Genomic DNA, 25,414 nt, shown 5'->3' with positions numbered 1-25,414 from the left:
CTAAACATTGCTGGTTTTACACCTTAGAAATACTTTCTGCATTTACAGCTTCCTACCCATCTTATTAAAAAGTAACACCTTGCTCATCTGACATTTTAAATAAAGTCTTACAAAGCCTTGTAAGACACAATAGGAACAGTGTAAAATGGAAACAAAATTTACAAAGCCAGAAGCTCGATCTATGGAGTTGCCCCTTTGTACACCCTGAACATCACCCGAGCTTTGCAGCTGGTCAGTCTGGCTCCTGATGCGGGAGCAGAAGATCCCCATCTCACACCTGAGAAGCTGAACCGCCCTTGCACAACCTGTACGAAGTCGTGACTTGCACCCAGCTACCGCAGATGCACATACATGCAGCTGGCAGCCAAGAGTGTGACCAAGGCCAGCAGTGTGCTATCTCCATATACATACACACACGTTTGTGCGTCTGTGAGCACAGAAATTAAAATTAAAGTCAAAATACACACCTTTTGCTATACCAGAAGAATCATGCAATTATGGATTTTCGTGCCCCTCTCCAGAACATCCAGGATGGCCTATTACTGTGTACACAGATTATTCACTAACCGCGACACGCCTGGGCCCGGCCAGGTGCGGGAGGCGTTTTGGAAACCGGGCTTGGAAATGGGGGCGTTGGGGGCCTCGGGACAGCGGGCCGGGGAGCGCGGCAGGGCCGACGGGCAGCGGGAGGTCCCTGACGGCCAGGAGCAGGCTCCCGTCGGGCAGGAGGCAGGAAGCCCCTGCCGGGCAGAGGGAGGCTCCCGTCGGGAAGCAGGATGGACTCTGCCGGGCAGCAGGACGGCTCCTCCCGGCCGGTCCCGGCCCTCCCCAGCCGGCCCCCGGCGCCACGCCGCAGCGGGCTCGGCCCAGCCCGGGGTCGGCCCAGCAGCAGGCGGCGGGGCGGGGCCGAAAAATTCCCAATTTCGTGACTTTGCGGCGGCCCGGGGGAGTGAAGGAGGGGTGACTCACGGCGCCCGGGATAAATAGGCGGGTGCTTACCTGGGAGCAGCACTGGGTCCTCGGCACTGAGCATCCGCAGAGCCCGACCAGCACCAGAACCAGCACCACGGAGCCCCGCCGGGATATGATCCTACCCTGCGCACTGGTCCTCGGTCTCCTGGCTGCCGGCCACGCAGGTGAGACCCGTCCCGACCCGACCCGTCTCCGCCGGGCCGGCAGCAGCCGGGGAGGCGGCTGCGGTGGCGCGGGTGAAAGCGACGCGCAACGGGCTCCGAGGCAGCGGGGGCCGGGCCGGGGGCGGCCGTGAGAGGCCGGCAAGGGCGGCCGGCAAGGGCCCGCATCACGGCCCCGCTGTCCTGGGCATGTAAGGAGCTTCCATGGGGCTCCGCTGCACTTGCAGCCTAGGGGTGGTTCACGGGGTGTAGGTTTCCAGGTGGAAATCCAGAACGATTTTTATTTTTATCTTGTACTTTTTGTGGTTTCTAGAATACTTAAGTATGGTAGGAAGGATGTCAGGCCTCCACTGACCTGTGTGAGGTAGCACAAATGCTCTGAGAAGCTTGTCACAGTCCACAATGCCAAATTCCTAGTTTTTGTCGTTAGCTGTTACCCATAGCTCTCTAAAGTATAGTGTGAGTGCGTACTCATTCTGTTGACATCCCAGTGAACATTAAACTTCAGGGCACTGTCAACCTACATCCAAAAACTTCACTCGGTGTGGTGAGAACACTGATCTAGGTATAAAAGACACTATTTTAATCAGAGTATTTAATTTTGTTCTAGCCAATCCTTGCTGCTCAAACCCATGTCAGAACAGAGGAGTATGCATGACAACAGGATTTGACCAGTATGAATGTGACTGCACAAGGACAGGATATTATGGGGAAAATTGTACAACACGTAAGTATCTTGGATCCATTCTCATGGAAATGAACTTTGAGAATTCAATTCCAAAATTGCAGGTTATTCTTAATAGCTAACTTACAATCTTTCCATCTGTGCTCACAGCGGAATTCTTCACATGGCTGAAACTAACATTGAAACCTACGCCAAATACTGTCCATTACATTCTCACCCACTTCAAAGGAGTCTGGAACATCATCAACAACATCCCCTTCTTACGAGATACTATTATGAGATATGTATTGACGTGTAAGTATAAGTTCTCCCTTCTCATACTCTTAACTGGCAGGAGCTACTTGTAGGACTCCAGAATGCTCTACTTGATCAGTTTATTCATGAAGTAGCAAGCTAAAATGCACTAAGGTAAAAACACTAAACAAAGTTTAAGATTTCAGTGCATTGCACACTTGATGTGAAATGTGCTTTCAGACAGAAATGCATTTTGCTCTCATCACTGATAAAATCTAGCATTTTGCTAGCATATAGCATAACATGAACCATTTGATGCAAATTTCAATAGTTGGAGCCAATTGCTAATTCAGAACCCATTCCTGTTATTCAGCAACCATCAGTTACTGAAGTTAAATGGGATTATATGTGTGGAATTTGTTGATACAACTGCTGGCAAAATATATGGAAAAAATCTGGCCATATGACTTACTTCTCGAGTCTAAAAGGTATAGTTTTAAAATAAAAACAAATACATATAATTTTTATTCTCTCTTCCAGCAAGATCACATTTGATTGACAGCCCACCAACTTACAATAGTGACTATAATTACAAAAACTGGGAAACTTATTCCAATCTTTCCTATTACACAAGAAGTCTTCCCCCGGTAGGACGTGACTGTCCAACACCAATGGGTGTTAAAGGTAAGGAATAAAACAGATGCATAATGTTCATTTCTAGGAATTCCTTTTTATCTTTTTGTCTTATAAAACACCAACAGGCAAGCTTGTCTACAACCTTTTAACAGTGTAGTTGACTTTGAGGATAACCATGTATTGCATATTGTGTAATGACCTTAAAGATAACCATTCTGGCGTTTGTTGTTGAATCCTGCATTAATAAATTGAAAATAGTAAGTCTGTTTTGTTAGGAACAAAATTAAGTAGTAACCATAGCTGTCTTGAACATCTCACTTTACTATAAGGAGATTTTCTTTTCCTTGTAGGGAAGAAAGAACTCCCAGATTCAAAGCTGATTGTGGAGAAGTTTTTGTTGCGGAAAAAATTTATTCCTGACCCACAAGGCACAAATGTGATGTTCACATTCTTTGCCCAACACTTCACTCATCAGTTCTTTAAGACAGACCACAAGAAAGGACCTGGTTTCACTAAAGCTCTTGGCCATGGGGTAAGACTATAGCTCTGTAACTTGAACACAGCACTTAGCTCTTAGGAGCTACTAACCAGCTAGAGTGATACCTTACAGGTAGTCAGAATGCACAAACACTAGTACACATACCATTCAACATGCCCTGCAACAAATCAGGAAGTTATGGAAGAGGGGAGGCAAAACTCTGGTGACTGAATAGCATCTCACATAATTCTCTTTAAAGGCTCTGTACAGTGAGGGCTATGACTTTTTTTTTTCCCAAGAATCTGCTTTTGCTTAATATGTTAGGTCTATTAAAATTAAAAAGAACTTCAGAAGCAAATTTGAATTTTAAGATCTTTATCTACAAAGTTATCTACAAAGCAGACAGCCTTTGGATAAAGAATTTTTCAGTATGAATGTTGTGTGTATGTCTAAAACAGAAAGCTGTAAAATGTTTGTGTATATAAAGAGCTGGCTGCATAATAAAAAGCTGCTGACACTCTAAACAGAGTCCTCTTAAATTGCCAGTCCAATTTAAAAACTTACAGAGTGATTGCTCCAGTTGCCAGGAAATAATTTGGCTTCATCTTAAATATCATTGTGTGATACTTATAAGGTAACAATATTATAATTAAAAGGTAAACATTTAAGGGATGAAATCGTATTGGCATCCACAGAACTAGGACCTATCCTAAAATAGCAAAAAATGTAGCTTGTCTTCATGTTCCAAATGCTTTTATTTTACAGGTTGACTTGAATCACATTTATGGAGAGACTTTGGAGAGACAGCTTAAACTGAGACTTCTCAAGGATGGAAAGCTAAAATATCAGGTATGTCTTATCTTCCCGCCTTTTAATTAGATGACATATTTCTTAAAATTAGTGCTCTGCTTGCAGTGTTGCTTGCTTTAAGTCAGTGCTAACAGAGTCAATACATCGTATCTCATAAGCATGATAGCTTATGACTCTCCTCTTCTTTCTCCCTTCTTCCTGTGTGCCCTCTTTGGCAGATGATAGATGGGGAAATGTATCCACCCACAGTGAAGGACACTCAGGCAGAGATGATCTACCCTCCTCATGTTCCTGAACACTTGCAGTTTTCTGTTGGGCAGGAGGTGTTTGGTTTGGTCCCAGGTTTAATGATGTATGCTACAATATGGCTGAGAGAACACAATCGGGTCTGTGACATCCTGAAACAGGAGCATCCAGAGTGGGATGATGAGCAGTTATTCCAAACTACTAGACTCATATTGATAGGTGAGTGTCACTTCTACTACGTGCAATTCAAATGTTCCATTGAGCTTGACGCTTCTACCTGTGATGTACTGCAGCTGCAGTAGATCTAGTAAGAGGAAAAACTCTTATTTAATTGTTGTATGAGGGAATAAATCTGAGCCTTCATGACCTGACACATTAAAATACAGCTGCCTCCTGCTATGTTAAATACCAAAACTGAAGAAAATTGAGTCAAGTGATAATTAATTCCGGTATTTAAGGGAAACAGAACTGAAAGCGGTGAAAAGATGGGAAGCTAAGATTCGTTTCTCAGAGAGGAGGCCTGTGAGGCTAGATGACCTCAGTTGCTCTGAGAGAATTTTTTCTTTTTTTCTCTTCTGGGGTTGGGTCAGTTCAGATATGCTTTAAGAGGGGCTGTGGTTAAGTTCAGGAAGCTACATAAAATGTTATTGTACATACTTCTCCTGTCTAATTGTCTGCTAAGTGGTATTTCATCTGTTAATGTTGACATGTACCAAGTTTGGAAAGACTGTGCCCAAATCGTGGATGAAACAGTAAACCAATAAAAGAAAATTGTTTTAAGCAGCTCAGAAGCTGAGAGGTTGCTTTCAGATACTAGCTTTCTTTATTGTCCCCTACCTCTGCCCTAGATAGTATATTATAACCAAGCTATAAGGCAAAGAAAGGTTTGTCTGCCACAGCCAAAAACTTGGGCTCTTAAGTACTGTTCTACCCCCTACTTTTAGTCACATAAAATGCATGGATCTCTCTCTGTACTATTAGGGAATGCTGAGGAGTGTTTGCTATCCTGATCCCTATAGTATTTTTTCCAGAAGAGTTTAGAAATTGCATGTTCTCTCATAGATAGGGTTCCTCAGGGAATTAGTACCAATACTGTGTCCCTTTTCCTTCTCCAACAGGAGAGACAATCAAGATTGTTATTGAAGATTACGTGCAACACTTGAGTGGCTACCACTTCAAACTCAAGTTTGATCCTGAGCTTCTGTTCAACCAGCGATTCCAATACCAGAACCGAATTGCAGCTGAATTCAATACCCTGTACCACTGGCACCCACTTCTGCCTGACACTTTTCAAATACATGACCAGGAGTACACTTTCCAGCAGTTCCTCTACAACAACTCTATAATGCTGGAACATGGCCTTTCCCATATGGTGAAATCTTTCTCCAAGCAAAGTGCTGGCAGGGTAAGTACTTTCTCAAGTTAACAATTTGGGGGTTGCATCAGGGGTGCAATAAATCTATGCAAAACTATATGAAGGCATAACTTCCTCATAACTTTTATCTGGAGATCTTATTACTTTTCATCTTTACTGAATAGGTTGCTGGTGGAAAAAATGTTCCTGCTGCAGTACAGAAAGTAGCAAAGGCTTCAATTGACCAAAGCAGACAAATGAGATACCAGTCCTTGAATGAGTACAGGAAACGCTTCATGTTGAAACCATTTAAATCATTTGAAGAACTTACAGGTAACAGTTTTTAATCCTTCTTCATAAATAAGTGCCCTTGTCTTTAAAATAGCTAACAGAAGCCTTCAATCCTGTTTCTGAACTTCAGCAGGATGGTGTTGCCATGAAAACAGGATTTTTCCACTTACTATGTTTATTCATCAATAATTACAGGAGAAAAAGAAATGGCTGCTGAACTGGAAGAGCTTTATGGAGACATAGATGCTATGGAGCTGTATCCAGGACTCCTTGTAGAAAAGCCACGACCAGGTGCCATCTTTGGCGAAACAATGGTAGAAATCGGCGCACCATTCTCTCTGAAAGGACTGATGGGAAATGCTATCTGTTCCCCAGAGTACTGGAAGCCCAGCACCTTTGGTGGAAAAGTGGGATTTGAAATAATCAATACTGCCTCCTTACAGAAGCTCATCTGCAACAATGTGAAAGGCTGTCCTTTCACTGCTTTCCACGTCTTAAATCCTGAACCCACGGAGGCAACTATTAATGTTAGTACCTCAAACACAGCAATGGAAGATATCAACCCCACACTACTACTGAAAGAGCGATCTGCTGAGTTATAAAGTATTCATCTATTTATTTATTTATATAAATTATTTTATTTATAGCTTAAAGTTTAAAAAAAAAAAAAAAACACTTTTGCATCTTCACTTTGGGGGTTGCCCTAGATTCCTTACTCGGGTAAGGCTTCTACTTACAAAAGGGATTTTCTGTGTTTCAGCTCTACAGCAGTGAATCCCTTGTTTAAAATCTTCTGTAACAGAACTACGTATTCCAAAGTGGATGAAGGTTCCAATTTTTATTTTGTGTTTTGTATTTGTTTTAATATGTGACAACAGGTGTTAGGTTTTGTCTTGTGTAGGTCTCAGAACACTACAAAAGCAACTTGTTGCTTAAGCTTGAAAACAGGTCATCAAACTAAAAACAGAAGAAAATTTGACCTAATGAAAACCACCAGAAAAGATTCTGAATTCCATATAAGCACTCCAAAACTAACAAATACATGTTTATAAGACTTTTTTAATGTTGTAAAGTCAGAAAATGCGTTGCATTTATCAATGACACTACCTCTCCCTCATTGCAAATAAGGCAATTTGCACAGTAACTTGCATATTTGTGGGTGTTTGGTTTTTTTTTTATTATTATTATTTATTTTTTTAAAAATCTGTCCTTGCTTAGGGCATTAGGGCATTGTCCTTGCTTAGGGCATTAGGGTATTATAATATTTGTTTTTTTTTTCTTTTTTTTAATTTAATTATTTAAAGAAAATAGAACTAGTCTGAGATGCTTCTTATTTTTGAAGCATATATCACGTTATTTATGTAAGAACATGATAGTAATCATACTGAGCTTAGAAATTACTATCAGGCTGTAATACAAGGCTACTTGGCAACAGCCAATGCATGTTATTTTGCAAATTCAGGGACGTCTTAAACTTAGTCCAAAGTATTAGTTTGTTGCTAGTTTGGTGGTGTGTTTTTTGGTTTTTTTTTTCATAGCTGTAGTTCTCTGGTCTACTTGACAACATAAATTTTATTCTGTCACTTTAAGGACAAATGGACAGTACAGTTTTAGTTAAGAACATGACTATAGTATGGGTTTGTGTACCCAAACTGAGATTATTGAGGAATAATAAAAACTGGGAAGCTATGTAAACGTATGCAGCACTGATTGAGCAAAACTTCAAGGCAACAAGACTTTGTTAGCTTAGGTTTTATATACACAATCCATAGTAATGAATTAGAGCTCTATTTATTTGATGGGGGGGGGGATGCTAATATTTTATTTATAGATTACAAACAGAGGCATTTTAAATGAGTGGCTTAAGTTTAACAAAAACTGGCTAGTTAGCACAAAATGTCCTAAACATGTGTCCTGATCCAGCACTAAAATTTCTAGCCTCATATGGGCACATAAAAAGTTACACAGGATCTTGTACCAGCACTTAAACCTTTGCATATAAGGGTATCTGTTTTTAATTTCTAGAGAGGAAATATAGAAGATGATCTTCCCATAAAAACAGCTGGGGAACTATAGGTAAAAAGAATGTCACTTCAGACTGGAGTAGAGCAGCAACCTGGTATTCTGTGCCCCCACACAAAATTCCTTGACTACTTGTGGAAAAGGACTTGAGTTTATGTTACATCTGAATCTCTCAAGCATTTGTAGAGGCTTGTGTTGTAATGGCTATGGTAGTAGAATAGCTTGACTTGTGATTTCTTTGTTTCTATGGATTTGTTTGAAAACACTGATTACCTTCTGCAGAGTAAATTTGTAACCATTAGTGCAATTAGCTGACTCCAGATCTCCTATAACAATCAATACCAGTGACTGATTTGAGATGGTCTTTGATATAAACACTTCAGGAAGGGCATTTTGTTTCTCTATCTGAGGCACAAAGAAAGGAGAAACTTCAATAACCTTGTACAAAAATGTGGTCAGGACTGTATATTCTAATAAGAGAAAACTATTTGGTCATCAGTTAAACATGTAGTTGTCGTTCAGATTATCTTTGGAACGCATGTCAGAGCACCTTTCTACCATTAACAAAGAAAACTGCTTGGCTTAAAGTCAAAGAGGGACAAGTCTGGACAAATTTAGTTATTTTGGGGTAGGTAAAAAGGAATTTGGGAGAAAAAGTTTATGTCAGCTGAGTTGCTATAAGCTGCTTTGGAAAGGAATCGTTCACTGTGCATTTTGTTCTCTGAAGCCACATTTCACTTGTCTGTGACCCAACCTGCTGGGTTTGGCTGGGTTCAAGTTGCACATGATAAATATGTGTTCAAAATTATTTATTTAAAATTCTGTAAATTATTTCACTTTATTTTTGTAGGACAAAAATGTTTTTAAAATGCAATTGCTTATATAAATAAATTGAAAACATTACCTCAATAAGCTCCTATGACTGCAACTTTGTATTAAACAATTTTCTCATTTTATTTTCCATTCATGATTAAATGAGTAATCTTTGGGATATACTAAAAATGGGCAAAGATAGCTTTTGAATTTTAAATCCAGAATTATCTCTTATATCCCGAAATCAAGGTGCCTATAATTTAAATCATCCAAATGTAGTTATTTTTCTCTTCTGCCACTACTGAAAAAGGACTTCATTATGAAATCCATGGAGAACTCACTGTGCTGCATGCCGGCAATGCTCTCTTGAGTGCCTGAGCATTTTGGAGGGATGGTACATTGTTGGCGACACATAACACCGTGCTGGTGTAACCAACCTCCCTGTGCTGCTATTGAGTACTAAAATGTTCAAAGCAAGAATAGTTCATATGTATTTCCCTTCAAGCTTAGCTTAAAAGTGGAAACTACTTTGGAATACTAGCAGCAATTAGACAGGGTCTTCGCAGTTGGGCATATTTTCATCTATGGTACTTTCTCACTGTTGTGAGACAGTAATTTGTGTCTGCAAACAGATGAGGCTAAATCAACTGTGACAGCCACTTCATGGACAGTATCAACCATTTGTCTTCCCTCTCTACAAGGGCCCAGATTTTCTCTTTTTTTTTTTTCTTTTTTTTTTTTCTAGCAAAGTTATCTTTGACTATCTTGACTAACTTTGACAAAGAATGATGCAAGGTGAAAAAGTGGGCTGTGAGGCTGGGACAAAAAGGAGTGTTTCTGTTAATAAAAACCCAGAGATGGGATTCGCATGAGTTGCTGTAATGTGTTTCTACCCTTCATAGAATATCCAGGTGCCACCCAATCCCTCACCTGCATTTTCATCTCCAGAAAGGAAAGGGGAAAGCTGTGAAAGAGATAACTAAGGAGACTGAGTACCTTGTACTGCCTCAGTTAACTCCTACCACCTCTGCCCAGCCACTGACCAAATGCTACCTCCAGCACCAACTATCATCCCACTGTTGACCATCTCCATTACACCCCCATCCCAAAAGTGTCAGTGTCCTCTCATGGCCACTTTCTAGGGGCCAAATGTCCTTCATCCAGTCATCTTCCTTCCAGTCAAAATTTTTTTGGTTCAAGGTTTAGCCCAGAGACCCACAGGTCCATATACCCATATGACAGTCCTCCTGCCTTTACTTTGTAGTTTTCCATCTCCACTGGTGTGTAGTTCCCTTATTGTCCTACTGTACCCAGGCATCTAAAAACCTCCCTTAACTCTCTTCAACTTAAAACTCAGTCCTAATCACTTCAGCCCCAAAACCACAATGTCTTGAGGGCCCCTCCAAAAACATTGCTCCAGTCTCTCTCCTGGTCACACATGGAGGCTGTGTGTATGTAGACATATACAGATCTTCTATGAGGAATGTGGTTTATTTTTCTTTAATAGCCAGTTAACTCTGCGATTATATTCATTTCCAGCACATTTCTTTGGGCTTTCTGATGTGAGGGGAGAAAATACTTTACCCCCCTGCCTAAGGGGGATGTGGCTGCTGTCTGTCACCTCAGGGAGAGGCCAGCTCTGACTGCTCCTGTGGGTAACCCATGGTCCCTCTCATGCATGTGTTTGCTCTAGCTCAATTAAACTCTGAAGTGCTTTGGTGCAGCTGGTGAGAGTGAGCACACCCTGTCCCAGAAGGGCCCGCGGCCATGTCTCATGGGCAGGCTCCTGGAAGGCGGCTGCTCTGACTCAGTGCAAGGCAGGGTTTCAAGCCTGTCCCGTGGCTTTAGTTGAGCACTCCAAGAAATAAAGCAGGTGATAGAAGGGAAGCAAAGGCAAAGCTATTGGCATCTTTGGTAAAAAAAATACAGAAATGATATTTGTTTGGGGCTCAAAAAATGCATTTAGTCAATCCTAAACATTTCTGGGGTGTTAGTTCGATTGTGTTGGTGAGGAAAAATAATTAAATTATTGTATGTCTCCCCAAGCAAAATATTCAAAAGTGATTCCTGAGACCCAGAGGTGAGAAAATTGCCCACAAGTCCTGCTAACACTGTCACCCACAATGCAACAAGCAGGCTCTGAAGGGAGTGGCATGACATGGCACCTCATGGGACCAAGTGAGTATGGACGATGCCTGTCCCTTCAGAGGGCAATGACAGGCCACAACTACAGTTGGGGCGGTGGGACACTCCGTGGGAAGGTGTGGCAGCAAGAGCATGCCAGCAAAGTGTTCCACAGAGAAGGTGCTTCTGTGACTGCAGTCCTAGTTAGGGAAGGGCCTGTCCAGATGGATTTGGTACATGATGGATGAGACAGCTCAATCATGGAGGAGCTCCTCCTTTCCTCTGAGCAGAGGCATGTCCCAATGATACAAGAGACAAGAATGTTCCCCAGCGGAAACCTGCCCTCAGAAATACTTGCTCTCCAGACTGGCTTGAGGTAACTGTTTCACCCAAGGCAACACTGAAGAGGAGAGAGGAAGCGGGGGGGTCAACATCTGAGCTGTACCCTTGGAGGTACGGCTCCCTCAAGGAGCACTAGAGCAGAATGCTTTTGTGAGCAGGTCACCATATGTAATTGCCTTCACTGAGGGCTTTGGCCATACGTCATTTGCTCACTTGCCAGCTGCGTAAGAGCTCTTTATGGGCACTGAGTCTGAGCCCCTTGGGCATCTGACCAGGTTTATTACTTCTGATACACTCACTGGACGTGCACTGACCTTTACGCTGGAGCACAAATTCTCCCAAGGCAACTGCTTTACACCCTGCCACACATTACCTGCATTTCAAGAGACATTTGTAGCATGAGAGACTTCTGCTTTGCTAGAAAATAACCTTTTGGTTTCAGCACACCCATTAAAAAAATCATCAGGTAGTTTGTCCAACCCATAGGAAAGATGTGAACGAGAGAAGGAACACAGGCAAAGGAGCCAGTTCTGATAGGGGGACTGATGTTCTTTCTTGTTCCTTGCATGTTCTACTGACTTTGTTGAGCAACACTGGAAAACCATTTTGCAAAGACATGCTGTTTTATTTGGAAGACCAGAAAAAATCTGCAAGATACAAGGATATATACTGGGCAGAAAAGCCATAGCTCTGTGCAATAAATATGGAAACAGAGGTGAGTAGAAAAATCCTAACTTTTTCACTAAAAGACATGCAAAGAGCCTAAAAGTATGCAAGGCAGAAATGCAGTAGCATCACAGGAAACATTGCACTGAGAAAAAAATGCTCCTTGGCAAGAGCTGAGTGCTCATCTTCCTTTCATTTGGAGCTCCAGTTTCGAAATAATGTTATACTTTGATGCAACATGATTGGTCCATACATTTAAATTAATATTGACAATCAAAAAAAGTCACTACATTCCACATCTGCTGTTCAGGAATGAGACTAACAAGAAACTAGATGTCAAGAAAGAGAAGAAGGGAAGGAGTAGCACAAGAAGTTTTCAAATTTACCTTTCTGGGATTTTTTTCTGGCTGTAAAACATGAGACTAAGTGAAAGTCTTAGCATTCCCTTATAGCTACTATTAAGATCTTCACCTACCTTGAGAAACCAAACAGTTGGATGTGGCCTGGGCAAGTCAAGAGCTGACCACCATCAGAACAGGGACAATACTACAGATCATGAGATCTCACTGGTTTATCACTGAGCTTGCCCCATGCTGGTTCCTCAGTGCTGGGCAAGCCAAGGCACTTTATCCAGTACATATTAGTCATCAGACCAAACAAACAAACAAACAAACAAACAAACAAACAAAAAAAACTCCTAATTTGTGGGAAGGAGGCAAATAATGTTCAGAACATCTACTTTGAAACCAATCTATCTGTTGCATACCAATTCAGTATCTGGTCTGTTGCAGGGTACATCTACAGAAACTCCCTCTGACTTTCATATCTTTCATATCTGATTTTTCGGGCCACCTCACTCTGTCACCATTGTCTGTATGCTATTCAAGCACATAATGAAAATACTGGGTAAATTTTTTACGCGTAAGGGCTTCAATCAGAATTGCACTAGAGTGCCTGTAGATTTAAAAAAAAAAAAAAAAAAAAAAAAAAAAAAAAAAAAAAAAAAACAGAGATCTCAGAAAGTTAAAATATAAGGAAAGTATCTGTTTTCCTTTACTTTTTAGTTTTGGTTACAAAAAATAGAGTTTGAAAGATTTCTAAAGAAGAAAAAAATCCACTAAACTTGTTATTGAAAAATAAGGAGTCTTAATACATTTTTAAAAATTGGAAATATATCACATCTTCTAACCAACTGTAATCCTGGTATCTTTTTTTTTATGTTAATTAATAGCTGTTTCAAGAAAAACACTGAAAAAGTGTCACATAACTATGAGCATGCTGCTTTCAAGAGCCTCGCTTCTTTACTTAATACACTAGCAAAGTATTAGTTCGTGCTTCTATCTAAGGATAAAAACAATGCACTCAAAAAGTAAAGGAGTAAATCCTGTGGAAAATTCATTCTTGCTTTGCACTCTATTTTTTCATGGTAACCAGGTGTAGCTCATTACTTTAGGCTTACACAGTAGTGGATATAGGTGTGTGCAAGCATCCTTGTTCAAACCTGCCCTGCTGACAAGCAATTTTAACACCCATTCATTTTCTGCAAAATGACTGCATTTGTAGTAGAGCTTTCTATGAGAGCACATGAAACTTTTTACCCTTTTCTTGCCCTAAAAGTGGGCAAAAGGACAGAACCAACTGAAAGCAGTGTCCATCACACTGAGCATCATGGGCAGATGGTTGTCAGTGGGAGAAGGCATGTTCCCCAAACAGCACATTGCCTTGTCTTGCTTTCCACTATAGCATGAAGGTCTACCCAAAGAAAATATTTTCATAAGCATTCATCAAGGAACCATTGTATACATTTTGCCTAGTGTAACACTGTAATGCATGACTATTAATGAGGATATTTCTGAATTTATGCTGGCAGGTCTTCAAAGATAGGTGAGACCAAGACCCCAAGAAGTCAAACGGCTTTGTGTAAAAACCCAGCCAAGCATTTTTTCTGAATGATTTTAAGCCCTGAAAAGCTTCAGTGAGCTGTAACAGAAACAAAACATGGCTAAAAACAGCAAGATCAATTCCAGATATGTTCTCAAGCAGCGTCAAAACCTTACCATGAGAATCGACACAACTTGATATCCTTTCAGTTGTGGCTATAAAGCCTGTTGCCTAGAGAATATTAATTAATCCTGCTTAACAAATAATGGCAGAGTTGCTAAGTGGCAGTCACAGGTAATAATTAAAATAAAAATGTGTTGAGCTTGTTGAGCTATGAAATACTATTTCTTACACAAGATTGTGATGTAACATTGATGATCTGATGATATCTTAGAGGAGCTGTTAAAAAGGTATTATTTCCTCAGAGGTAGGGAAATAGAGTCTATTCCATGTAAATTAGGCTCAGATCTTATAATGTAGAGAATTTCAGTGGAAGCAGAAAGAATGTGTTTCTAAATTGGAAATGGACTGAAGTACTTCTTTTTTTTTTTTCCCCCCATAGAACAATAAAACCAGCTTCTTTTCACTGTTTTTTTTATTGAAACATTTCAGTGTTTGTCATTATAACAGACCCATTTTAACTGGTAAGCAATGGATTTCATAATGTGACAATAAATGCAACAGATTTCATAATGTGACAATAAATTAGTAGGTTCTTTTACAGATCAGACAAAAGATATAAAATAATAAAAAATGTAACCTGACATTACTGTACAGTAAATGATCTTGGATATTCTCAATAATCTTCAGTCTATATCAGACCTTCATTTTTCATTAAACTATAAAGGGTCTCTGACAGTCAGTAGGAGAATTCTGGGCTTCTACAGGCCCATAGGGAAACTGAAGAGTCACCACACTGAGCCATCTCAGCCCTTGCAAGTGTACCTACCCAACACTGCTACGCTGAATCTGAGAGTTGAGGGCAACCAGCAGCATCGGGCAACCAGGGAGCTGCCAGCACTGAAACTAAGGGCAGGAACCTGCAAAGGAACAAAAGTAGTTATTTTTGGAAAGCGGGCCCATGGGCCAGCTGCTTAAATTTGGATTTATAAGAGTTTGCTCAAATTATTTATCTGAGCACTTAATTCTATAGCAGAAAAATAAATCTGAATTAAATACTATTTAAAAATTATCCCATAACCAACAGTTATTTAGTGTGAAATTTTTGTCTTTATTTCCAACACAGCTGTTGGATTGTCTTGGGAGGATTTTGAAACGCAGATAACTTCAGTCTTTATGTAATTCAGAAGCGGAAGAGCTATCTGAGTTTGCTTTCAAAATCAGGAAACAGAGCATGAAGATTTTTCCCCTAATATCTGCTGCTTGTACTGTTTAACCTCTGAGAAACAAAACTGTGTAACCCTGCTTTCTACTAAATGCCTCTACACACAATGGTCATCTCTTTCTACATGTTATACATGTAGTTAGTCACTTTATTTTGATACCTTTTCAGACTGCCACAATATTTGAAACTGAGATCAGAAGTGAAAAAAAGAGTTCCTAGGCCACCTAGGCCACCTCTTCTTCACAGAATCATAGAATCACAGAATATCCCAAGTTGGAAGGGACCCATAAGGATCATCGAGTCCAACTCCTGGCACCACACCGGTCTACCCAAAAATTCAGACCATATGACTGACAGCACAGTCCAAATGCTTCTTAAACTCAGGCTTGGTGTCTTCAATACAGTTATTTTCCAATTTGCAGAGTAATCAAGAGTCAGGACTTCATCAATGCCTGTTAATGAGGTTGCTACATAGTATGGCAGATCTCACCATTATGCCTTTTTGAGGGTCCTTTGGGAGGCATTTAGTGCTTTCCTTTTCTTTTTTTTTTTCTTTGAAGTTACATTCTTGTAACAGATTCTGATTGCACTTGGACAAGTTGCTAGGACTTTGCTCCTTAGGGATTGGTCCTTGGGAACGGAGATAGGAACCACCAATGCCAGTTCAAAACCCAGCATGGCTCAACTGCTCAAATGGCACACCACTTCAAGGTGCTGCTGCTTTATTTAAGTGCTAAATTCCCTTCTGGATTGAAGTTCATAAGCCCCTCTCCGTTTGGAGCACACCCCAGGACTGCAGCCTGCTGCAGCAGTTCATCCCCTGTATCACCAGACCTGCACTCCTTCCTAAAGCAGCTGGTTGGGACATGCAGCATCACACTCTGGCACACTAATTTCATTTATTTATTTATTTTTAATAGTGATTATTTTGAAACACATTAAATACTCCAATTACCATTCCTCCTCAATATTTCCTTGCCAAGCCCTACCCTCCATCTGGTCTGACTAGTCTGCTGCCTCCCCGGGGGGCAGATTTTTGTTTTCTCCTGGGGGACGGGACAGGCGTGGAGGAGGGAAACATCTATTTCCAGCATATTCTTTTAGAAGACACTGTTGACTGATGCTTTGAGCCTTTTAGCACAAAAAGAAGTTATCCTGGAAACCATCAGAGACAAAATAGAAAACAAACCCTATTTACTTAGGGTAGGTTCTTTACGGAGCAGAAGAAGCACAAAAGGTGTGCAGAAATTCTATAGTGATTACAAGATCTCTCAAGACTTCGCTAGGCTCACCTCACTGGAAAAAAATGCTGGAAATCCACTAATTGAATTCGCAATCAGCAACCTTAGGAAGTGAGAGTCTGTGAGACTGCATTTATGGATGGCCATATGATTTATATAATGTTGTCAGTAGAGGAAAAAACAGGTCTTTTTTCCACATCAGTACTGTGATCATTTATAACACTGAAGACCCTATGCCTACCTAGCCCTAGTCAAATATCATGCAAAAATCCAACAACAAAACTTTTGCCCCAGCAGAAGTAACCTCCAGAACAGGCTTGGCAGGCCCTGGCCATAAGCACATCTCCTGCAATGACTCCAGTAAAAACACTGAAGATAAGTGACAACCTCAATTTTATATATACTTGTGCTTTAATCTGCATTTCCTCCTTCAGTCATATGTGGCTGTTCTTATTCATCACTATTTTCCATGAGATGCAGGGGAAACACTTCATCCCAAGCTATCTGGGGATCAGAAGCTTTCCTGCTGGCCTGGTCTTCAGCTCATGTTCTCAGGCCAGGAGGATCTAGGACATTCATTACCATCCCTCTGCCAGGCACCTGCTCCATTTGTTTTTCACACAAATGAAAGACAAATGAGGGAATACGTAAAATACTGTACTAAAGTTTCAACTAGTTCTTCCACAACCTTAATAAAGAAAACAGATTTTTTCCTTGTTTAGAGGAAAATCTATGGAACATGTGAGTGCACGTGCATGCACACACACACACACACACAGAATACCAAGTTAATATCTTCCGTAACTACAAAACTAATGTCAAAACATTTAACTAAAAATGGGACTTCGAAAAACAACTATGGCTTAGCAGAGCTAGGGATTTCTGTGTCTACAATATCTTGGCACTTCTGAAAGCATCTCTGGAGGTATTTTGATAGTGATGTTGACAGCAATCATTCATGGCTCCCCCACAGAGCCAGCAAGAGCTTTGTATCACATAGTAAGTAGGTACCAAACACATAAGGCTTTTCAGATCAAAATATCACTTCAAACAAGATACAGAAGAAGTAAGAGCAGATAATGGCTCATCAATAAGCCAGGATAAATGATCTCTCAGACTAAATTTTAAAAGCAGCAATGGAACAAAAATAATCAAACCTTCAATTTCGTAAAAGAAGGTTTTGTGAATAGAGAATTAAAATCCCCCAGATTCCTCTTTGGGGAAGATGGTTTCATCTTGAAAGTGACTCCCTCAGTCATACTCAGTTGCAAATATTAGAACTTAGAACTCTCTTTAAACCTTTTATGCAAACAGCAAGCATTTACTATGATACTCTTAAAAACTTACTTATTCAACAGCTGGGTCCACAACACCAGCTATTGCATCAGATTTGACATTGGTGAAGTTGCACATGTCTTGCATAAATTTCTGCTGCAAATATCATATGCAAAGTTTATGTCCTTTACTAGAACAAGGGACAGCTATTTTAGCAGTACTTCCAGTCTCCATCTTCAGTATGGTGCAATAGAAAGATAGATACAAAGCCATTGCTATATTTAATTTGTTAGGCAACTGAAAAATCAACACAATTTATTAAATGTAAAACAGCACCTTGAGACTCTCAGTACAACGAAACAATTTGAAACACTTTTCTATAACTCAATATCAGATTTAGAAATTAATTTTGAAAAACAGGAAGTCTTATCTGCATCTCCTGACTTTACAAAAATGGACAGGGAAGCTTACTAGAAAAAGTTCCCATGACATTTCTATCACTTCTGCTTTCAGTCATGGTAAGATACTAAAGAGCAGCCCATAACACAGATTTTTTACTCCTCTCCCCCTTACAGACCAGGCACTGGAAGATAGACCGAGGAAGTATTTTTTTCAGCACCTTCATAAGTGTTGGTTTGAGAAAAGATTAGATTTTGAGAGAAAGGATATACTATCCCCAAGCACATAATAAATGTTTGCTCATTCTCAATAACTACAAAATCTACTGGGACAACTGGAAGCCAGAAAAAAAAATGTAAATTTTCTTAAGTGTCTGATAATTATTTTTTTTATTTATTTGCCTATAGCTCCATTTTCACAGGAAGTCCCTTCCTTCAGAAAATAAGTTACATTACTTTATGATTCAGTGCATGAATGGGTAGGCAGCATGGGAGATTATGAATAAGATTCCATATTATTAAATGGTCATAAATGCACCCACTTGAATAAGGCTTTGAAAGAGCAATCCGTCATCAGATTTTAGACTAGTCTAGATTTGCATGACTTGCATAAATCCAGCCCCACCTTCAAGTTCACAGCCACTCTCAATTCTTCTCAAATCAGGTCAACTTCTCCTTACTCCACGGTTGCTGTCAAATCAAAAAGAACTTAATTATTAAATGAAAGCTTTTGGTTCCTTCACAATATCCCCTTCTCATTTCCCAACCACAATCCCTGTTTCTTGTAAGCCTTAGGGCACAGATTCTAAGGTGATAAGAAATAGTAAAGTGCACCTACTTGAAAAATTAGTTGCATAAGTAATCTTTTCTGAACATTTTGCTTTCTAGCTTACTTTATTCAGCCATTTTTAACAGTTTAAATTTAGCTAAAATCTTCTTTTTTTTTTCTTTTACCTGCAGTGAGTAACTGTCCCAGCTTTTGTTCTCCTTTACAGAGAGGAGAAAATTCATAGAAATTTAACAACCCAGTAAGGATTGAAGCCAAAGCTGAATGTAGTTTTTGTCCAGCACTGGCCTGCTGTTAACCCAGTCCTTGATATAAGCAGTGTGGAAATTTGTGTTTTTTTCCACTTTTTTTTTTTTTTTTTTTTTTACTTTTTTTTTTTTTTTACCCAAAGAAAGATGGTATAATCCAGACTGATCTAACCACGTCCAAGTCATGTTTGTTATCAGGTGGTAAAGATGACCAGATGGAGTCTTCTACAGGGGTTCAGGGGTCAGACTTGCTATCTCGACAGCTGGCACTCTCACCTGCAAGTCTCACAGTACACTGCAGAAGACTTTGCTGTCAGCTGCACAGAGTGACCACGACACACTTCGTACATTAGAATAATGAAGACTCTTTAATTTTTAGTGAAATGGAAAAACATCCTTCATGAGTAATAGAAAGCTATCTAGGAACTCAGCTTTTATTTGAAGTACTTATAGCCACGGAGCACCTCCTTTACATATGTTATATTATTATTTAGAGGATAGGCATTTTGTATGTGCTTGGCTGGAATTAAAACCCTTATGTTAATGCTCACTTAACAGAATAACTGCTTAACTTTAATAGACCAGCAGATGTTGTCAGATTATTTTTGAGGTATATTGGTATTGCAACTAGCAGTGACTTAGGCAAATGCTTTGTGCATAAACTGTGAAGCAAAAAACAATGAACACAATTAGCAGCTGTGGGATCACAGGATTGCTTGGGCTGGAAGGGACCTCCAGAGCTTGCTGGTCCCACCTCCAACTCAAAGCAAGGGCAGCTCTGGGGTCAGACCTAGAGACTCAGTCCATGTCAGGTTTGACTAAGATGCACCTATTTCTCAGGAATGTGTGTGCCTTTATTTCTACCATAAAAAATATTACCCTGCCATAAAGGTTGTTCCAATCTTCAAACTTATTTTTAACATGGGATCTGATGAACACTCCTAATAGAAGAGGAGAAGGCAAATGAACCACAGATGAGAAATTTAGGCTTAAACAAAGATTATAGTCAGAAATGACTTCAGTGAAATATGGCCATTGAATCAGAGCTCCTCAGCAGACATTATGCAAGATTACATGTATATGTGCATTACTGTATACATAACTGCATGGTAAAGACATTATACCACAAGCAGGAGTGTGCATTCATGTGTGGTGAATGCAGCAACACACAAAGGATCAGGGGCGGCACAAGTGGTGGGACAAAATTGATGTCTGATTTTTAAGCTATATAGTGTTCTTTACTGCCTTGGTAAAACAATACCAGTTGCAAAACCAGTTTAATTATCTTCTATTTATTACATTTTGAGGTAAAAACTGGTGTGCATCATTGAATCTAATTGTAAAAGCTATAATAAACATCTTCAAGTTTTAGTCTTGGTAATTTGGAATAGGGTATGACTTGGAAATGTTGTAAGGAATAAAGTAAAGTTTATGTTTAAAAGAAATATAAACCTGTTAAGATAAAGAAATGAATATTATGGAAATATACGGCTTTGACTCTGCTCCACAATGATATCAGAAGTCAAAACAGGTAAAATGAAATATATTTATTAAATATATATTAATATTAGCAGAGATCCATAATGGGAAATAGTCTGTGAAAGGGTAGAGCTAAGGTTTCCTTGGTTGAACACTTAGATAAGAAACACAGCATTTAACTCTCAATTACTTTTTAAAAAATATTTTCAATCTATGTAAAATACTGAAATCATTAGCCAAGTTTTAATCCCCTGTCACACCATTAACATAGACCTTAAATGAAAAAGAACTATTTGCAGAAAAAATAATCAAGCCATTCTTTTCAGACATGGTAGGCTGTAGCCAGTGCTACAGAAATTCACTTTTTTTTTTTTTTCAAACTTTTCCTCGCCTTTTCTTGATCTCATACAAAACCGCCTTTAACTGGAAGTTTATTTTGCTTAATAAAATTAAGTGTGTTGAGTAGACTCATGAGTAAGAATTGGACTTGTGAAGCCACATTCATTCAGAAATGGGAGACACTCCTCCTCTTCCCTAGAAAATATGAGGTTGTTTTCACCTCATTTCTTCGTATTCTGGGAAGAGGTAATGTTTCAGGATGGAAAATTTTGAACAAATCTGTCTTTTGTCAGAACTTTGTATTTTCATTGAACCAAGCCAATTTCAACTAAACTGTCCTTGGGAAATATTTCTCAGGTCTAGCAAGAAATTTCTGGTCAAAACACAGCTGAGACCTCCCCTCTTTGCCCTATCTGTTGTATAATGTAGAGGTTTCCTCTTTTATGGGTGCTCTCAGACAAGCATTCAGGATATGCTTTTGTAATGCCTTCATCTTCCTGGTAAAGGCATTAACTACCAATATGATTGCTGTCACAGGATCACTAATTCCTTCCTTGGTTTTTCATTTAGTTGCTAACAGGCTCAGGAAGACATCAGGCAAGTGGACAAACATTGCTTTTATTCTTCTGATGAACAGAAGAAGAATACTTCTACCTACTCATGCTGCTAATACCTACTCATGCTGCTATTTAACATCAATAAATACTAAGAGCACCTGAAGCCTTTCTTTCTGAAAGCAAGCCACCGCACTATGGAGGTCTTTAAGACCCACCTGGATTTTATCTCAGTTTCCACCCCTCCTCCCCCCTTCCCTACTCTTTGTGACCAACTACAAATGGCTCTAGGAGTATCAAGGAGCAGGGAAACACAGCAGGATGCCAAGCCCGGCTCACCTACCTCCTGAGGGGAGATGTGACCTTGAACAGAAGATCTGAGAGCTAAGTGTCTGGAGCTAAGTGACCTCACTCCAGTTTTGCAAGAGGTCAAGGATTTTTGGCAAAAAGTAATTAAAAAAAATAAATAATAATAAGAGGCTATGAGTGTCATAGAATGAAAGCCTGTAATACAGTTATTAAGGCCAGTTGGCTGAGACAGTATCATCTGGACAGGACAGCATACTCCCAGACCCATTATGCTCTAAAAAGAAGTGCTCTGGCCAAAATCAGACTGCACCACTTGAATAATGTTTCTTAAATTATCATAGAAAAAGATGTTTAAAACAGTATATGTAAGTTATTATCAGGGGTATGGAAGCCTAAGAAAAGGCTAGAGACATTTTATGCTGCCTTCAAATGAACTGGTATAAGGGGAAAGCTCTTAAAATACATTATACAGGCAAAATAGAGTCATGGCCAAGCACAAAAAGCTATGCTGAAAGCACAGTAAAAGTGCTTCTGGGAAGAAAAACAAATATATCTAAATTAACTAGGTTTAAAAAAAAAAAAAAAAAGAAGAAGAAAATGTATTTGTTTTTTCTAGACAATTATGGTAGCCTTTCTTACACAGACTTATGAAAGATACAGTTAAGTGACCTGTTGGCTGTTTATACCAAACACAGTTTAGCCATATGCAGCACATCTGACGCAGTTTAGGGCACAAGATCAGGATCCAAGCAGCACAAGCTTATGCAGGTCACCACATCCTCCTCCCGCCCTTGTCCCCAAGATCCTGGTGGAAAACAAAGAACTGAAGTGCCGCGAGGTCAGACCCATCCTGTGCTGACACTGTCCAAACACAGAGCAAAGCTCCCCTGCCGTGCAGCAGCAGTGAAGGGGACCTGATAATGTTTGTTCAACAGCAAGTGGAGCCTGCCTCAGGAGGAAATGATCTCAGAGGTATGAGAAACTTGGGAATACAAACCAAAAAAGCCCTTATACATGATACCATGGTCCTTGGCACTGCCTCCATGGAGTGACAGCGATGCCACAGTGTCGTGGTGGGAGGCCACAGTCAGAGGTCACAGCAGCACCACAACGCACATGAGGATTGCCCCAGCAAACCCACGGTGTAAGGGTATCTGCACCACCTTCTATACATATCTCATAGGATATCCAGTACGGGACAGCAAGTCAAGCCTACCCCCCTCCAGGGTCAGGCAACAGGCACACATGGTCCAGGGAACATAGTGAGAACCAGAAAAGAGACCTGCAGCATATGACCTCATAGCAGTGGGGCTGATCTCAGCAGCCATTAGCAGCTCACAGTGCACCTGACAGCTTAACCACAGAACATATGTAGATTTAAATTAAATTTGAATCATATATGTTGGATTCTGACAGCTATTCCAGGTGCCTGGAGAAGGCAGGCAGATCCCAGACATGGGCAGAAGAGTCAAATTCCCTGCTGCCTGCTCCTTTTCCCCTGCTTCTCCTCATTCCCCTCTCCTCCCCCAGAGCTTTCAGCAGGCACAAAAACTCAAAGTTTCCTAGAAATGCTGTGTAGAGCAGACACACATCTTCACAGCCAGCTTTCACACCTCGCTCACTGCCTTTCAAAGTCTGCCACAACCACTCTTGGCAGTGGCACCGATGCACAGCACTGCAGGTGGCAGAGGAAACCCAGAAATACCTCTTTTTGGGTGGGGATGCTTTGGAAGGAAGTTACAGGAAAGGGTATTGCATTGTGAATTTGTTCGTCCTGTACTGCCAGTGGATATATGTTGTTAGACATTGCCATATGGAAAAGCCGTGTCTTGAGTCTGTAAGGTGTTGACTGGCCAGTGGCAGTCGGGTAGGCCTCGCAAGGACCTGGCCAATGTGTTTACTTCCACCTGGGGCTATTGTTCATTAAACACACTTATGCATAGATTTCTTCCATATTTAAATACCCATAGCTCTGTCCCTTGCTTGTGTGTTAATGGGTAACTGCCTGAAATCAATAGTCTGAAGCAGTAAGTGCTTCCGCAATTGCAGGAGAAATATCTCATCAGCCTTGTGCTAATGGCTGAACACGCTCTCAAATGGCCGCCCCATGTCGTCAGCTCTCCCACCTTTTCTGTTCATGCAGTGCTTCATTAATTATTTCTATTTATACTGTCATGGTGACCGGAGGCCTCTGTGAGGAGCAAGTTTTGTGGTCTAGAAGCTAAGAAAAACACAGACCTTCACATGAAGGGTTTCCTGTTAGGTAAAAGGTAAAACACAGAAGAGAAGCAAAGCATCAGTGACAAGGCATTGTGCAGAGGGAAAAAAATGACAAGGAGGCAGAGTCAAGGATGGAGCAAAGGGAGAAATGTGAGGAAGAGGAGTAACAGAGTGAGGAAGTAAGGAGGCAGCATAGGAAAAGGAGCAAAAAAGGAAACAGAGTAAAGGAAGGATGGCAGCAGAAGGACAGTCCAGGAATGGGGAGAAACAGAGAAGGAACATTTGGGAAAAAAAAAAAAAAAAAGAGCAGCCATCAGAGGACAGCAGACAGTGCCCAGACTCCCAGCTGTGCTCAGCCAAGGCTGAGGTCAGCCATGCAGGGAGCACAGAGGGGGTATGCAGCCCCGCTGCCCCAGCTGGGTCCCAGGACAGGTCAGCAAGGAGGCCTCTTGGCTCCACTTCCCACCCACCCTCCCCCTTCTTTGATTTCCCTATCTTTCCCCTACTTTTCATTTTCTTTCTTTTCCACTACCATTCCCTATTTCCTTCCAGCCCTGTGTCTATTCCCCCACTTTTCTTGTCTTTTGTTTTTCAGCCTTTTTTCCCTGCCTTTTCCCTTCCCCCAGCAGCAGAAGAGCCCAACTGAGTTTTGATCACTTTATCAAATAGTTTTTCCCCCAGAATGGTGCCAGCTCAGTTCTGACCAGGAAAGTTAGGCCACAACAACCTCAAGGAAACGATTTAGAAGTGTCACTCCCAGCAACATGGAAAAAAAGCAGATTAAGTGTTTTAAATTGTGGGTGACTTCTCTCTAACTGAGGGTGCCTGTAGTTGAGCGTTCAGTTCCTGCAATGCTGAGCTTAGGCAACTCACTCTGCTCCAAGCTCATGGCCAAAGTTGCCAAGGGGTTTGAAAGAAAAGGACAGTTTAGCTTTTTACAGATGCATTTCTGTCAGAGATTAACTAAATATGTTTTTGATAAAATACAAGAGGGGCCCCGAGCATTGTAGACATTTTCCTATGAGAACAACAGATGCTCCAGCTGCTGGAAACATCTGGAAGAGCTCCCCATCTCCCAGAGCAGACCTTTCAGCACCACCAGCCAAGATAACCATACAAGTCCCTATGTGGAGCTTCCAGGCTGAGGCACTGCTCAGGGTCTTCAGAAGCACTGCGTCAGCAGGTGACATCTGTAAGTGAGCCCCATGTTTTTTTCATCTCCTATGTTAATGAGACATGTGGGCAGAAAAACCACTGGAATCCGCAAGTCTGACCTCTTTTCAGCTCACTTGCAAACCAGCTGAAAGAAACTTGCTAAAGCGTGCTGTAAGAAAACCCATGTTTTTGGAGTCCTTGTGCTCTAACCTAGGGCATAAGGGGACACTGAGATTTAAAAAGAGATTTGTGGTGAGTGTGATGCATTGTTATGAGATAATTGTCACCTTCTGGGCTCTAGAAGAAGCTGGAAGAATTACATGTGGGGGCTGCATAAGTAGATGGAAAA

General features: G+C 40.7%; 1 protein-coding gene across 1 annotated transcript; it reads left to right on the top strand.

Moving 5' to 3' along the window:
* Window positions 1–1,014: 1,014 nt before the first annotated feature.
* On the top strand, window positions 1,015–6,469 carry PTGS2 (prostaglandin-endoperoxide synthase 2). Its single transcript, XM_032192313.1, has 10 exons — window positions 1,015–1,136; window positions 1,744–1,860; window positions 1,969–2,112; window positions 2,593–2,736; window positions 3,039–3,220; window positions 3,932–4,015; window positions 4,195–4,441; window positions 5,341–5,627; window positions 5,762–5,909; window positions 6,063–6,469. The coding sequence occupies exons 1-10, from the start codon at window positions 1,085–1,087 to the stop codon at window positions 6,467–6,469; spliced, it is 1,812 nt and encodes a 603-aa protein (XP_032048204.1). The 5' UTR covers window positions 1,015–1,084.
* Window positions 6,470–25,414: the final 18,945 nt, after the last annotated feature.

This window comes from Aythya fuligula, chromosome 8 (genome assembly GCF_009819795.1).
Source record: "Aythya fuligula isolate bAytFul2 chromosome 8, bAytFul2.pri, whole genome shotgun sequence".
Classification (NCBI taxonomy): Eukaryota; Metazoa; Chordata; class Aves; order Anseriformes; family Anatidae; genus Aythya; species Aythya fuligula.
Note: the sequence above shows the minus strand (reverse complement) of the source record. Positions and strands in the feature narration are given on the sequence as shown.